Source organism: Pleurotus ostreatus (genome assembly GCF_014466165.1).
Source record: "Pleurotus ostreatus strain PC9 chromosome Unknown scaffold_8, whole genome shotgun sequence".
NCBI classification, from domain to species: Eukaryota; Fungi; Basidiomycota; class Agaricomycetes; order Agaricales; family Pleurotaceae; genus Pleurotus; species Pleurotus ostreatus.
In genome coordinates this window covers 826,054-839,496 of record NW_023503163.1, presented here as the reverse complement: position 1 = coordinate 839,496, position 13,443 = coordinate 826,054, and the positions used below count along the sequence as shown (strand labels likewise).

Here is a 13,443-nt window from a genome sequence, read left to right as displayed (position 1 = left end):
GCTACTTTGATTCCTCAGGAATCGTCCCGCGTTCTATAAATCTCTAGCGTGGGGCCCGCCCGTATGTACAGCATGCATCATGCTTCCCGGGTATAATGCGCACCACTTCTTTTGCATGAGAGATAAAAGGCTCGGAGCGTTCGAAGCTTCTCCTTCGTCACTCAGGCGGCCTCTCTATCCGAACCATGGACACGAGCAAAACGATAGCACCGTACGACGAGAAATCCAGTGCCGAGATCCAGCAGTTGGAGTCGTCAGCAGACAGCGTAGCCGATGGAAATGCCTTGCCAGAGTCTGGTTCGCCAGAGCGATTGCTTGCAGAGAAGAAGTTGGTGCGGAAGCTGGACACGAGACTTCTTCCTACTATCTTCATCATATTCATCATGAATTACATCGACGTGAGTAGCCAGCCAGATATGCCAGGAGGACTGACCTGACATTGAGATGACAGCGGAATGGTGTGACAACTGCGAGGCTCCAAGGAATGCAACAGGATTTAGGGATCTCAGGTAGCCTTGCTCGGTGAACTGGCGACTAAGTCGCTCGCTAACGCTCTACTCCTCTGTAGATGTGCAGTATGCTACTGTCATCGCCATCTTATTTGTCTCCTACTGCCCTGCGCAGATTCCTTCAAATATGGTATGTCGTTCCACGTTGTTGAGGTGACTCCATAGTGCTAATTCGACGGTTGACAAGCTTCTGAACGTTGTAAAACGGTGAGTTGGTTTCCACAACACTCCAATCCAAGTTGTACCTAATCATACACCTATCAAAAGGCCATCATGGTACATCGGTGGTTGCGTTGTACTATGGGGGCTGACTAGTGCGCTGACGGGGGTTTGTGACCTTTTCCCGGCCTCCGAAGTATCTCACTGGTGCTTCTAGATAACCCATAACTTCGCTGGAATTCTTGCTTGCCGAGTCTTCATTGGATTACCCGAGGTGGCCTCGATGATTTCACCCCTTCACGCAGTACACTAATAACCTCGGCTTGACAGGCTGCTTTCTACCCCGGTGCTATTTATTTACTATCGCGGTGGTACACGAAGAAGGTGAGTGAGAGCTTCCTATCTTTGACAGGGGTACTCCAACACCCCTTTGCCTCAAATTAGGAACTTGCTCTCCGTTCCGCAATACTGTACGCCGGATTATTGGTTTCGAATGCATTTGGAGCGGTGCGTGTATATTTAGCGTCACCTTCGTCTTTTCTTAGATTCTAATGTGGACAATCTAGCTCATAGCCGCAGGAATTCTTTCAAGTATGGAAGGCAAACGCGGAATCCGAGCCTGGAGATGGTTGGCCTAATCTCTAGTATCCCAAATTATCTCATTAATACTCGAATTAGGTTGTTCTTCATAGAGGTAGCGTTCGCCCGGCTCTCCTTTTCCGCTTCCTGTTGATAATGACTTCGCGAAGGGGTCCATCACTTGCACCATCGGGTTCATTAGCATGTCAGCCCTTGTTTTGAATATGTTCGGGTTCTCATACTGACCGTTCTGTGACTCTAGGTGGGCACTACCTGACTATGTCAGCACTGATCCATTGATTCGGTGGAATGGCATATGCTGACAAACGGATGCCAACTAGCCTCACAACACTAAGTGGGTTTCTGGATTCGACAAGCGTCTAGCTCAAGCACGATTGGCTGAAGATGCTGGCGAAGCAGATAAAGATACTGCAGAAGACTCGTACGTTCATTGAGTCCCTTCGCTTCGTATACGGCGACTTACGCCCATCCACAAGCCCTCTGAAGGGGTTGGTCATGGCTTTAAAGGACCCAAAAGTTAGCATATTTGCTATTATGACCACATCGCAACTCCTCGGACTGAGCTTCGTCCAATTCTTCCCGACGTACGTGTTTGTCTTTACTTGGTGTATGGTGATGAGGTTAACGCCATTCTGTTACAAGTCTCACCGCAACATTGGGTTTCTCAACGACGAACACATTGCTTCTGGCTGCGTATGTCCCTCTCCTGATTGTCCTCACACATGCTATTAATGTTTGCTTCAAGTCCTCCTTGGATTCTTGCTGGCATAGTCTGCTGCCTTAATGCTTGGCATGCTGGTAATTCCATTCCTATATTCCTCTTTACCTCTTCGTAACGCAACCTTGCTTGCGTAGATCGGACCGGTGAACGATTCTTTCACATTGCTGGCTGGTGGTGGGTCGTCATCGTCGGTTTCATTATTGCCTTGTGTACGATGAGCATCGGAGGACGGTATGTGTCCCTCTTTCTTATGGCCCTGGGATATGTTGGTGAGTGTTCATTACTTGTTAAGACGGCTCCGAGGTCCCGGGTCTAAATGTCCTGGATAGGCTTTGCCATGACCCTCGTTTGGGTATCAAACGCCGTTCCCCGACCTCCAGCGTGAGTGAATAGCTGCAAATATCGTAATTATCGATGCTCACACGTAATTCCCCACTTAGCAAACGGGCTGCTGCCATTGGAATCGTCAACGGGTGTGGAAACATTGGGAATTTGTGTGTTTTATTTTCGGCACCGTAAGTTACTGCTAACACGTATAATTTTATAGGATGGGGTCTTACACATGGAAGGCCGCATGGAGTCCCGAATACCATCAATCAATGGCTATTAGTCTGGCTGCCTTGGTCTTCGCTAGTCTTTTATCCCTGCGTATGTCGTCTTCCTGTTCCGCTGCCAGGAGTTATGCTTAGAGTGCTGACGTGCCGGTAGTCATCCGTCACATGCTCATTCGCGAGAACAAGCAGATGGACAGAGAAGAGAAAGGGATGATGGAAGGCGCTGAGCGAGCCAGAGTGGAGGAGGCTGCCAAGTTGGAGGGTATCACCTTCGAGCAAGCGATCGAACGACGAAGAGGATTCAGATATCTTTATTAGCACTCTCCCGGTCTAGTACTGGGCACCCATGCGAGTGGGTTGATGATAGTAAGTAGTAACGATCAAGTATATACGACCATCAATCATTTCAATATGAACATACTTGTATCATTCTCAGCTAATACGTGAAGGCAGTCGATGAGTTAGCATCGTTGTATGATGGAAGCTCGTCGCCGGCGTCGCTAGGGCCACCGCTCATCTGTCCTCCTACACTTCCTTCCGTCAGCCATGCCCATTCGTTTCCCTCTTTCCATCGGAAGAGCTCAGCCCCGAAATTTATCTCAAAATCGTTACGCCCCTCCACACCGATGGCAGCAAATACATCATGATTGTGCCTCGGGAGGTAAATGCCTGTGAATGCATTCGCCAATCTTTGACCATTGTATGTGAAGAACAAAGCCCCGGAAGTGAATTCGTAGCCACATCCGACGGTGTCCCCAGAGGAGACCTGTGTTAAGGCCTCCGTGTAGTCTCGCCCACCATCTGGGTCTTCGAAGAATTTGCGCAAGTCATCCAGATGCAAGCCGGCGCTGAGCCTGTTCCATCCTGGTAGCCTCCAGACTGGATATGGTCTACATGTTGTGCCTGTGTGAGAGGAGGTTAGATTTGTCTGAGGCTGAACAGATCTTACTCGCCTATGGCAACTAGCCCGTCCATGCGCTTGATGAGAATCTCGTAATAAAACCCCTTCTTGCCTCGCCCGTCGTACATACCTGCCATCAGGGGCAGATTGCTCATGAGACAAATATCCTTGCATTTTGCATTGGTTTCTACTTTGCAGACCGAAGGTCCGCCTTTCGCTTCACTTGGATTGGTGATGCTGCCGACGAAGCGAGACGTTTGTGGGTACTCGATTTCCCAAGCTTTGGCACCAACTTCTTTTATGCGATCTACAGCTGCTGACGGCAGAAGGCGGGGCGGCTGGGGCGGGAACTCCACGCAAAACTTCTCTGCAGATGTGTACTCATCGTCTGTTGCGTCCGCCAGCTTTCCATTGTGATACTGGCCCGTTATTAGCGGCATTAATATACCATAGGGATACCACTTTACTGATTTCTCTGGCGCCGGTGCCCATTGCGGCGGGAGGTCATCTTCATTTTGTTCATTTTGACCGTGGCGGTCCGAAAACTTGTCTTTCAAATGGCTGAGGAAACCCATGGCTGATATCGATGCTATTAGCACTGATATCCGTCGCCTTTTGAAGATCGGATTCAGAGTCAGCGACTCGGATGGCAACAGACGCCGCCGCGCCTACGCCACAGTGACCACTCTCAATCTCAAACCATGTTGTTCTGCCCAACTTGCGCGAATTTCCTTGTCATTTCTGCGGAAACTGGATACAATAAATGGGCCTGTAATACTTGCGCCTACGAATTCCCCATCTCCAAGCAGGTCTGTGGGTCCTAGCATTACTGGTACAAGGCCTTGTTCCGACTGGAAAGTGAATACAAAAGATGACTTCAAGAACAACACTGACACGTAAAGCGGTGGACGATGTGCTTGGTGGCGACGAGATGTGGAAACATGCGGACGCAACAACGGGTGCGTTACTTACGCCCACAAAGGTATACTGGCTTGAACTCAACGCGTCGCTTTCTCCACAGCCTCCTGCGACAAGTGCAATCATGATAGTGCATATTTTTATCAACTTCAAATTCGCTCGGCAGACGAACCGATGACAACCTGTAAGTTTTCTAATTCGGTCTTCTCCCAGAATTGATGGAACTCAATCCGAACACGATAAAAGTCTATCGGTATGCACGATATCTCCCCCCGCGAACTTACTGTCTTCATTGAACTACAACTTTAGTTGCGTCAATTGCGCCCATCAGTGGCGTGAAAACTAAAGTTGCAGTTCTTGCATTTTGGCCCAACTCGTGGCTAACCCCACCTTTTTCTGAAGGCGCACAGATGCCGGATGCAGGCGTCATCAGCTTCGCTTATGCTATCAGAACGCCAGCTGTCCGTAAACGCCTGGTGATCTCCAAATCCACGGTCCCCGTATCATTTGAATTGACTTCGCAATTTTACGATCTGACGGCAGTATACATATGGCGCTCATCAATAAAGTTGCGCCAAACATAGATATCAGCAACATTCTCTCACCCCCCGCTTCAACCACACACGCAATTGCTCAGTTAGATCGGCTATGGAAGCGATTTACTGTTCGCGTTCAAAGCATTGCTGTGAGCACTCTTGTTATGCCTGTTCCTGAGTTCTCACAGTTCAGCGTGTACTGTGAGTCTTCGCGATTTTTTCGGTCACAAGTACCTCAGCGACCACCTATGCGCTTTTACGCGAGTTCTTTCAGATGATGCCACCTTCTGACATGCCCATCGAAGCGATACTACTCTCCCATGCTCTTCTACTCGTCTTAGAGGCCGATAGAAACCTACGACAAAGTTGTTGAGTTGCTGTTATCCTTAACTTCGCACCTTTTCCTTCTCCTTATGTGGTGGAGTGGAGAAACCGGTCAGATGAAGTGTGCTTCTTGATGGACTGATACGGGATACCCCGTTTTTCTATCTCCTTTGAGTACCATCCAACATGACGGCGGCGTAGCTCTCTGATTCTCAAGGCCGAGAGGGGGATAGAAGTATATAATCGCAGAAGTATTCTTGATCGTCACCTACCCGCCAATCCGTCCACCATGGAGAAGGACATGTCGTTGAAAGGTTCAATTAACTCCACCGGCAAAGTTTCCGATTCCTCGAGTTTCAGTGACGAGCAAGCCGCCAGGCTCGAGAGATACGTGTGGTGGAAGCTCGATCTCTCGTGAGTAGTCTCTGATTTCGCCGACTAAGAGCGCCACTGACTTTGTGACCGCCCCTCAGTGTGGTTTGTCACCACCACCCTATGTCCCCAAGTAAAATCAACTAAAATTGTTCCCTATAGTTGGGAGTGGTCACTATTTTCTACCTGCTTTCTTGGCTGGTGAGTAAATAACTTGACGCCGTCCGGACTCCCCGGGTGCTGATTGGCCCAAAGGACAGAACCAACCTAGGCAATGCTCGGGTCGCAGGTCTACAGAAGGATTTACACCTCACCAATGATCAGGTAGGCGAAACTTCCACGCTTCAGAAGGGATTTCACTGACGTCTATACAGTACAGCATTGCGTTAACCGTCACATTTATGTGCGTATGGCCACCTTTTTTGAACGTCGATCTGAACATGATTGCAGCCCTTACATATTTGCGGAATTACCCTCAAATCTACTTCTGAAAGTATGTTAATCTACAACTCTAAAAGACCTTCATTTACTTAGCAAGTGAAGATTGTGGGACCCAATGTTCTCCTGTCCACCTTGTTGGTGCTCTGGGGCGTGGTAACCACTCTACAAGGCATGCCACATCAGACCGAGAAGGAATTCTACTCATTCCATTATGCAGGTGTTGTCCACAACTATGCCGGTTTATTGGCCTGTCGATTCTTCTTGGGTCTGTTCGAAGGTTAGTTGCATCTATCAGTGCCCCACGAATGACTGCGTTGAACGACGCTCCAGGTGGTGTTCTTCCTGGCATCGTCCTGTATCTCTCTCTATTCTATCCCAGAGCACAACTCCAAAAACGGTGAGTCGTACATCGGTATCTACTAGTCACCGACTGACTGCTCTGAAAAAGTTTATCAGTAGTCTTCGCAGCCTCATCTTTGGCCGGTGCATTCAGTGGCCTCCTCGCTGCCGGAATCTCTGAAATGTCTGGGATCGGTGGAAGGCCTGGTTGGGCTTGGATCTTCATCCTCGAAGGAATTTTCACTGTCCTCTTTGGCATCCTCTCCTCCTTCTTCATCCCAAGTTCGCCGATGAATTGTAGGCTACTCAAGCAAGAGGAGAAGGAGTACATCATGCTTCGACTACGGGAGGATGGTGCCATCAGCAAAGACGACCGCAGCGATGTGTTCTCATGGCGTGAAGTGTTCAGAATCTTCCACCTACCCCATGTTTGGTTGTTGTTCTTCATATTCTTCTTCCACGGTACGTCGGCTTATACCTTTAACCCTTCACGATCTTAATTTCGTTTCAAGGGACGATACTTTACTCCTTAAGCTAGTAAGTAGCTTCCTCAACTCCATGTGGACCTCGGTGTTGACTCGGTCAAAAGCTTTGCCCCATCAATTATTCAGGGATTGGGATACAGCGCAAACAGAGCCCAACTCATGTCTGTTCCACCTTACGCGGCGGCGTTCGTTCGTGAGTTATTCCCAACAGATCTTGATGTGGATTGGTCTTACCTTCCTTCAAGTCACTAATGTTGCATCCTACGTTGCCGACCGATATCACTGTCGCGGTGCCGTCGTCATGTTCTGCTCTGCTTGTACTATTGTCGGATTCAGCATGTTCCTAGGTAATGTTACGATCTTACTTCTTCACATATCATTCGGCTAATGGCACTATTAATATAGGCTCGCACAAGCATGCCGTTCAATACGGTAGCTTGTTCCTCACACTCTCGGGAATCAACACGGCAGCGCCCACCATCACAAGTTGGACAGCGAATAACACTGCGCCACATATTCGACGTGCCTCAGCCATTGCCGTTGTGTGTATGTTGACAAATATGGGAGGTATCCTGTCCACATGGCTCCTTGGGTCACTCTCGGCGGCCCCACGCTACACGAAAGCGACGATCGTCCTGCTGGTATTTTCCATTGGTCTTGGTGTCGCCGCTGGGCTCAACGTTCTGTACCTATGGATGCAGAACAAGAAGAAGGCAGAACTAAGGGCTACCATCACTAAAGAAGAGGAGCCAGCAGGTTTGGGTGATCGTAGCGCATGGTTCATTTATATTTTATGATTTATGTACTGAGTCTGGCATTGCTTTATATCTGTATACAGGCTTGACGAAGCGCTGGTGCGTCTAGGCACGGCGCTGTAATGATATTCAAGTAAATTCACGTTTCTGAGCTCTCGCTTCGCCGGGTCCTTCAGCATCACCGGATCCGGGAACCCAGTCCCATAGGTGCGTTATGTGTTCGCCCTTGCGTGCACTTTTCCTAGGAACCAACATTGGAGTCGATAAGCGGAACTTTTTATTTCTGTTATCGTCTTCCGGCAAGGCATGTCTTACTTAGTATATGTATAGCACACAATGGCTACAAAACCACATGCTTGAGGATCCTGTGGGAGGGCCATCTTTGGGCCCGTCTGCGCATTATGGAGCGGAAGGATTCACTGACGTCCTCAGAAAAGGTCAATGTTCTACCAGGTTCATCGACAATCAGTGTTGATGCAGACGCCCAACTGGAGAGAGTGGTCTGGCGGAAGATTGATCTCTGGTAAGGTCCAAATTTCCTTATAAAACCACTTCTTCTGACCGACCTCTTGAACAGCGTCGTGAGCAACTTGAGAACTCGAGCAAGGGATTACTACTAATATGTGCACTATGTTACGTAGATCGCAACACTTACCGTCTTTTACCTCTTATCGTGGTTGGTGAGTGGGGAGTCGTTACGAGGATCATTGATATTGATGTCGTTCTTACTTTAGGACCGTACAAATTTAGGGAACGCTCGAATTGCAGGTTTACAAACAGATCTACGGCTCACGAATGACCAAGTTCGTTTCGCCGCTACACTACTGTCACCCGTGTCTGATTCCCTTGGACATGCAGTATAGTATTTCCCTGACCGTGACCCTCGTGTGTGTATGATCTCCTTGCTTTATCTATTCTTGTTCAATGAAGGAGTACGTAGCCCCTACTTATGTGCTGAATTACCCGTCAATCTACTGCTGAAGGTACGCGGTTGCTAGATCGTGCTGCCACGCTAGCTGACGGTCTGCTACGTAGATCGTTGGCCCAAATATCCTCCTACCCACATTGATGACACTTTGGGGTATAGTAATGACCTTACATGGTTCGCCCTGTTCTCCACTCGTTTCTGCTGCACCTAGAAGGTCACTTAGGAACCGTCAATAGCTTTGGAGGTTTATTGGTGTGTCGCTTCTTCCTTGGCCTCTTCGAAGGTACCGTATTCCACCCAAGACTGTGCAATTGTACAACTAAGGCCAATCGGACGTTTAGGCGGAATGCTACCAGCCATCGTCCTGTATATGTCCCTCTTCTACCCGCGGTCGAAACTTCAGCGACGGTGAGCTTCCCGATACATGTCCCCAGAAATCAGTTTTGAAACCCAAATCACCTTGTCTAGGCTCTCCATGATCTTCTCTGCCTCATCATTAGCTGGGGCGTTCAGCGGACTGCTTGCTGCTGCGATATTGCACATGGATGGTATAGGTGGGAAACGAGGCTGGGCGTGGATATTCATTCTCGAGGGCCTGTTCACCGTTGTCTTTGGCATAGTTTCTTTCTTCATCATCCCCGAGTCAGTTGGGCACTGCGCCCTTCTCGGTGCAGGAGAAAGGGGATATGTTCTGAAGCGTCTGCGTGAAGATGGGGCGATCAGCCAGAATGATAGTGCCGACGGTTTCGCGTGGAAGGAAGTCTTCCAGGTGTTTAGACTGCCCCACGTATGGTTTATTCTCTGTATATTCTTCTTCAATGGTAAGAGATTACTTGATTAGCAGAAACTGAGCAATTAATGAAGTCAAATTTGTACAGGCATTATTCTTTATTCACTGAGCTAGTGAGGCCCACTTCCATCTGTCATATCCGCTTGATTTGCTCATAAACTTCTGAAGCTTTACGCCGTCAATCGTGCAAGCGCTTGGGTGGAGTGGAACTCGAGCCCAACTCATGACGGTGCCTCCTTATGCTGTTGGTTTCGTGGGTGCGGACATAGTCGCTATGACCTAGCCTATTTGTAGCTGACCTCTCCTGTTTCGACAGTCACCAATCTAGGATCATACGTTGCTGATCATTACAAACGCCGTGGCATTGTCATAATTATATGTGCTGCCTGCCTTACTGCCGGGTTTTCCATGTTTCTTGGTATGACCGACGCTGGTATCCTACCATACGCCATCCTCACGTATTTGAACTCTTCTCAGCGTCGCACAGCACATCTGTCCAATACGGCAGTCTCTTCCTCACGATCGCAGGAATCAATGCTGCCGCCCCAGCGATCACTAGCTGGGTCGCAAACAACACCGCCCCGCATGTGCGACGCGCTTCTGCTATCGCCTGCGCCTGCGTAATGACCAACGCTGGAGGAATTTTGGCGACATGGCTAATTGGCTCGCTCTCGCCGCCTCCCCGTTACACCAACGCCACCATTGTTCTGTTGGTATCGTCCGTTGGATTGGGGATCGCTGCGGTAGGGAATGTCATTTATCTGTGGAGCCAAAATAGAGTCAAGGATAGGTTACGTGCAGTGGTCACCAAGGAGGAAGAGCCAGAGGGTTTGGGGGATCGCAGGGCGTGGTTTACGTATATCCTGTGACGCCCTGGAAGACAAGCAAAACAACTCACCACTACAGAAATATGTCCAACATTCTGCGTGTGCTAGTATCATGTCTTGCAGATTAATGTAATGCCAAATATATGAATGTAGTTAATACAGTGAACCTATGCTAACGAACAACAGTATGGAGTAACCCAGGCAAGAATATTACATTACATCCTGCATGTCAATGTTCCTCCGACCATCGCGATGGTAGCCCCGAGGCACCATCCCAGCTCCGTCCCCTCGACCTGCTTACCTATCCTCACCTCCCTCTCCGCCCCAAACTCATATCCAAGCCTTAACAGCGCATGCATGAACGTCATATCCAGGCACCACTCCGGCCGCCCCTCGAGCTCATCCATGACCTCCTTGTCGTTCCCCCAGCGCGCTTCCCAGGCAGCTCTGCCTTTGCACACGTCGGTAGCGAGCGAGGAGAGCGTGGATACCGTGATGGGCGATGCAGCGTCTTTCGGGAGGAGGGGGTGCAGACGGTCGTAGAAATAGGAGAGCAGCAGGACCTTGCCCGCTGGGAAGCTGTCCATGAGGGAGGGCTGGTATACACCGTCGAAGGAGCATGGTTTCACCTCGCATATGCTGTAGTATAATGTGTGTCAAATGCGTAGAAACAACGAATCGACGGTGACACGTACGCGTCTTTGGCCATAACGAGCTCGACAATTCTGTTGCATGCCTCGAAGCTGCCGATGTCTTCACCGACCATTGTAACCTCCCGTGTCTCACCCGACACCTTGTCAGCAACGCTGACCACCCGTTCAGTCCCCTTCGCCAGGCAAGGATTACCCACGGGCTTGGAAGGATCGCCCGCCGCCCTCAACGACGCCATAAAGTCGACCAACTGATGAACGTGCTTCCTCGCGCGCATCAGCCCGTAACCGAGGTACGAATGTTGGTAGAGCACATGGGTCTTTCCCCCGAACGTCAAGTCGTATTTGTGCTCGCCTTCGACGAGAGATGAGTCGGGCTGCGAGAACTTGGGCTCAAAGACAATTTGTGTTGAAGCGCCGCCGAGGTCAAGGACTGCGTATGTGGGAGTGTCGGTGGGGGTGTCGGCTCTGATGGTGTCGAGCAGATAGTTGGCGGTGATCCAAGCGTACACGCCCTCGTCCTTGCCGTCCATGACGACCACGCCATCCTTCTCGGCGAGTACGAACGGATACTTCATATGTAGTCGGTCTCTCACAGCATCCAGAATAGCCCCACTCTCCGTCGTACCCAGCAGCCTCAATCCAGCAGTCGCCTTCACCGCAACAGGAGTACACTTCCTAAGGTCCTCGGGAACGACCCTCATCGCCTCCTCCATCAACACATCCAAGCTCTGGGCGGCCTCCTCCGGCTTGCCAGAGTACGCCGACAGTCCTGGTTGTGTCATTTTGAATGTCTCGTATTCGTAGGTTGCCGATGGCCCGCAGTTGTTGAATTTGTAGACGTGGATGCGCGAGCCGGTGGACCCAGCGTCAATCATAAGTGCATATTGGACGAGGTGGGCGGAGGGGTCGTGGGGAGTGGTGCAGTACACCGTTTTCGACGGGTCGGGGTCGCTTTCGAAAGATGTGGGTCGGGTGGTGGTGTGGTCGTTGTGGGTCTGTGTTGGTGGCGGCTCAATGGTCGCCAGCGGCGCGGGTGAATCCAATTGCTCGTCGTCCTCAGGGAAGGCTATAGCATTGTGTTCCGCAGGCTCTTTCTCTTTCTCGTTGTGCCATTTCATCAAATCCTTCGGTTCTCGGGGCCCAAAGAAGTACACAAGTCCTATAAGAACGACAGCAGCAACAGCGAACTTTTTCCATGCGAATCTTGCGAGACCGGTGCGGCGACCTGGACCCATGCCGCCTTCTAATCTTTCGTAGTTCGCGCTGCGAGGCGACATAATGGCCATTTTGGCGAGGCGCGCAGGAATCCTGGATAGTGCGGAGGTAATGTTCGGGCGCACGGAAGAGGAGGAGGAGATGGTGGTTGCGGATGAAGAGTTAGACGACGATTGTGTGGCGCAAGGCGGCATACGTGGGTCACTCCTAACTTGTAATATTTTCCATCAGCATCATATATGAGCGCTCTCACAAAGGAGTCCAGAGTACACAAGTGCAATACATCGGCTAAATATATACGGCTCTAGGTTGCTCGCATGGTGGTTATTCGAGGTGCAGCCCTAGCAACTGCCGCCATGTATTGAAATCATTGATATGATAAGAATACCTCGGTTGTTTGACTTGATACTCCCAAATCATCACAAAAAAGAAACGAGTGGGTAAACTCACCATTAGGGATTCTCCTGAATCAACGTCTACTGCGTGAGGGCTGTGTCCATGCTCCTCACCCCTGCTCGAGATATATATCCCGCCAACGACTTGATAGACGAGACTGAGTGATTGAAGTATTGAAACGTTGCAGAAGAGGATATCAAAGATGGCCGGGCATAGTACATGGACTTCAAGGTAAAGTGCAGTCAGATTGATGTAGAGCCGGGGGGAAGCCAATGCTAAGTGTTTGACTTCTGGTAAGCTGAAAAATCGTCGGTGAAGGTAAAGCCTGTTGAGGGTCGCTTTCGAGCGAGAATTCCAGGCGTCAACGTCCAAATCAACAGGGTAGAAAATCTTCAGTTCATCGAGCCCGGATAATGCGCGTTCGTCCATGGCGACTTGCGATGTGAAATCCCCCCAAATGTAAGGACCTGGCTCATAGCACTGGGGGAGGAGCTCAACGGAACGCAGATGCTGTGATTGTTGGCAAAGAGCGCACGAGAGCGGCAGGGTTAGACAGGAGATCGGCAGTTAGGTTTATATGAAGTGAGAGTTGATGGAGAGAGGGGAGCACCCCGACTGTGTTGAAGAATGGCGAGAGGTCGAGGCGAGCATAGCAAGCGAGGGTTAGTCCACTCAGCAGCGCCGCGAGGCCAGTTACCAGATGTTGTTGGTCGCGCGCGAACTAGGGCATCCGTAGACTCGCATGCTTGAAATTGCAAAGTAATCCGAAGTTCCTCGAGTCCCTCCGGACCTGCAGCGGTCAAAGCTGCCAATTCGATCGCGGAACACTGAACGTCCAATTTCCGAAGATCGCTTGCGATGACCGTGGCCGGCGTCGAGAAGAAAGATGCTGCAACGGGCGGAAGGCATCGAGTCTCCACGATGCGTTCGTGAGGCCAGACATATACGCTACAGCGGCCTGCATTGCCTGTACGGGGTGCTTCACCGATCCCGCGATCAGCTGTGACTTGCAGACTCCAA

General features: G+C 50.2%; 4 protein-coding genes across 4 annotated transcripts; 2 read left to right on the top strand and 2 right to left on the bottom strand.

The window, feature by feature from the left end:
* Positions 1 to 185: 185 nt before the first annotated feature.
* On the top strand, positions 186 to 2,861 carry PC9H_010596 (uncharacterized protein; the record flags this gene model as incomplete). Its single annotated transcript, XM_036780089.1, has 21 exons — positions 186 to 398; positions 452 to 509; positions 569 to 639; positions 697 to 716; positions 777 to 837; positions 886 to 942; positions 999 to 1,052; positions 1,113 to 1,175; positions 1,235 to 1,296; positions 1,347 to 1,362; positions 1,418 to 1,452; positions 1,510 to 1,528; positions 1,589 to 1,689; positions 1,745 to 1,852; positions 1,911 to 1,961; positions 2,014 to 2,066; positions 2,124 to 2,258; positions 2,319 to 2,370; positions 2,430 to 2,483; positions 2,537 to 2,637; positions 2,698 to 2,861. 21 exons carry the CDS (start codon positions 186 to 188, stop codon positions 2,859 to 2,861), a joined length of 1,548 nt encoding a protein of 515 aa, XP_036627472.1.
* A 118-nt stretch (positions 2,862 to 2,979) lies between these two features.
* Positions 2,980 to 4,019, bottom strand: PC9H_010595 (uncharacterized protein; the record flags this gene model as incomplete). Its single annotated transcript, XM_036780088.1, has 3 exons — positions 2,980 to 3,446; positions 3,497 to 3,863; positions 3,912 to 4,019. The coding sequence occupies 3 exons, from the start codon at positions 4,017 to 4,019 to the stop codon at positions 2,980 to 2,982; spliced, it is 942 nt and encodes a 313-aa protein (XP_036627471.1).
* A 1,492-nt stretch (positions 4,020 to 5,511) lies between these two features.
* PC9H_010594 (uncharacterized protein) lies at positions 5,512 to 10,201 on the top strand (the record flags this gene model as incomplete). The annotated part of the gene is made up of 22 exons (XM_036780087.1): positions 5,512 to 5,636; positions 5,696 to 5,703; positions 5,757 to 5,795; positions 5,866 to 5,918; positions 5,969 to 5,997; positions 6,045 to 6,087; positions 6,129 to 6,312; positions 6,366 to 6,432; positions 6,484 to 6,836; positions 7,265 to 7,637; positions 7,698 to 7,713; positions 8,256 to 8,294; positions 8,349 to 8,417; positions 8,478 to 8,597; positions 8,650 to 8,716; positions 8,766 to 8,825; positions 8,884 to 8,950; positions 9,011 to 9,363; positions 9,421 to 9,445; positions 9,501 to 9,589; positions 9,649 to 9,750; positions 9,810 to 10,201. 22 exons carry the CDS (start codon positions 5,512 to 5,514, stop codon positions 10,199 to 10,201), a joined length of 2,673 nt encoding a protein of 890 aa, XP_036627470.1.
* Positions 10,202 to 10,374: 173 nt separating this feature from the next.
* GDA1 (Guanosine-diphosphatase) lies at positions 10,375 to 12,221 on the bottom strand (the record flags this gene model as incomplete). The annotated part of the gene is made up of 2 exons (XM_036780086.1): positions 10,375 to 10,798; positions 10,855 to 12,221. 2 exons carry the CDS (start codon positions 12,219 to 12,221, stop codon positions 10,375 to 10,377), a joined length of 1,791 nt encoding a protein of 596 aa, XP_036627469.1.
* Positions 12,222 to 13,443: the final 1,222 nt, after the last annotated feature.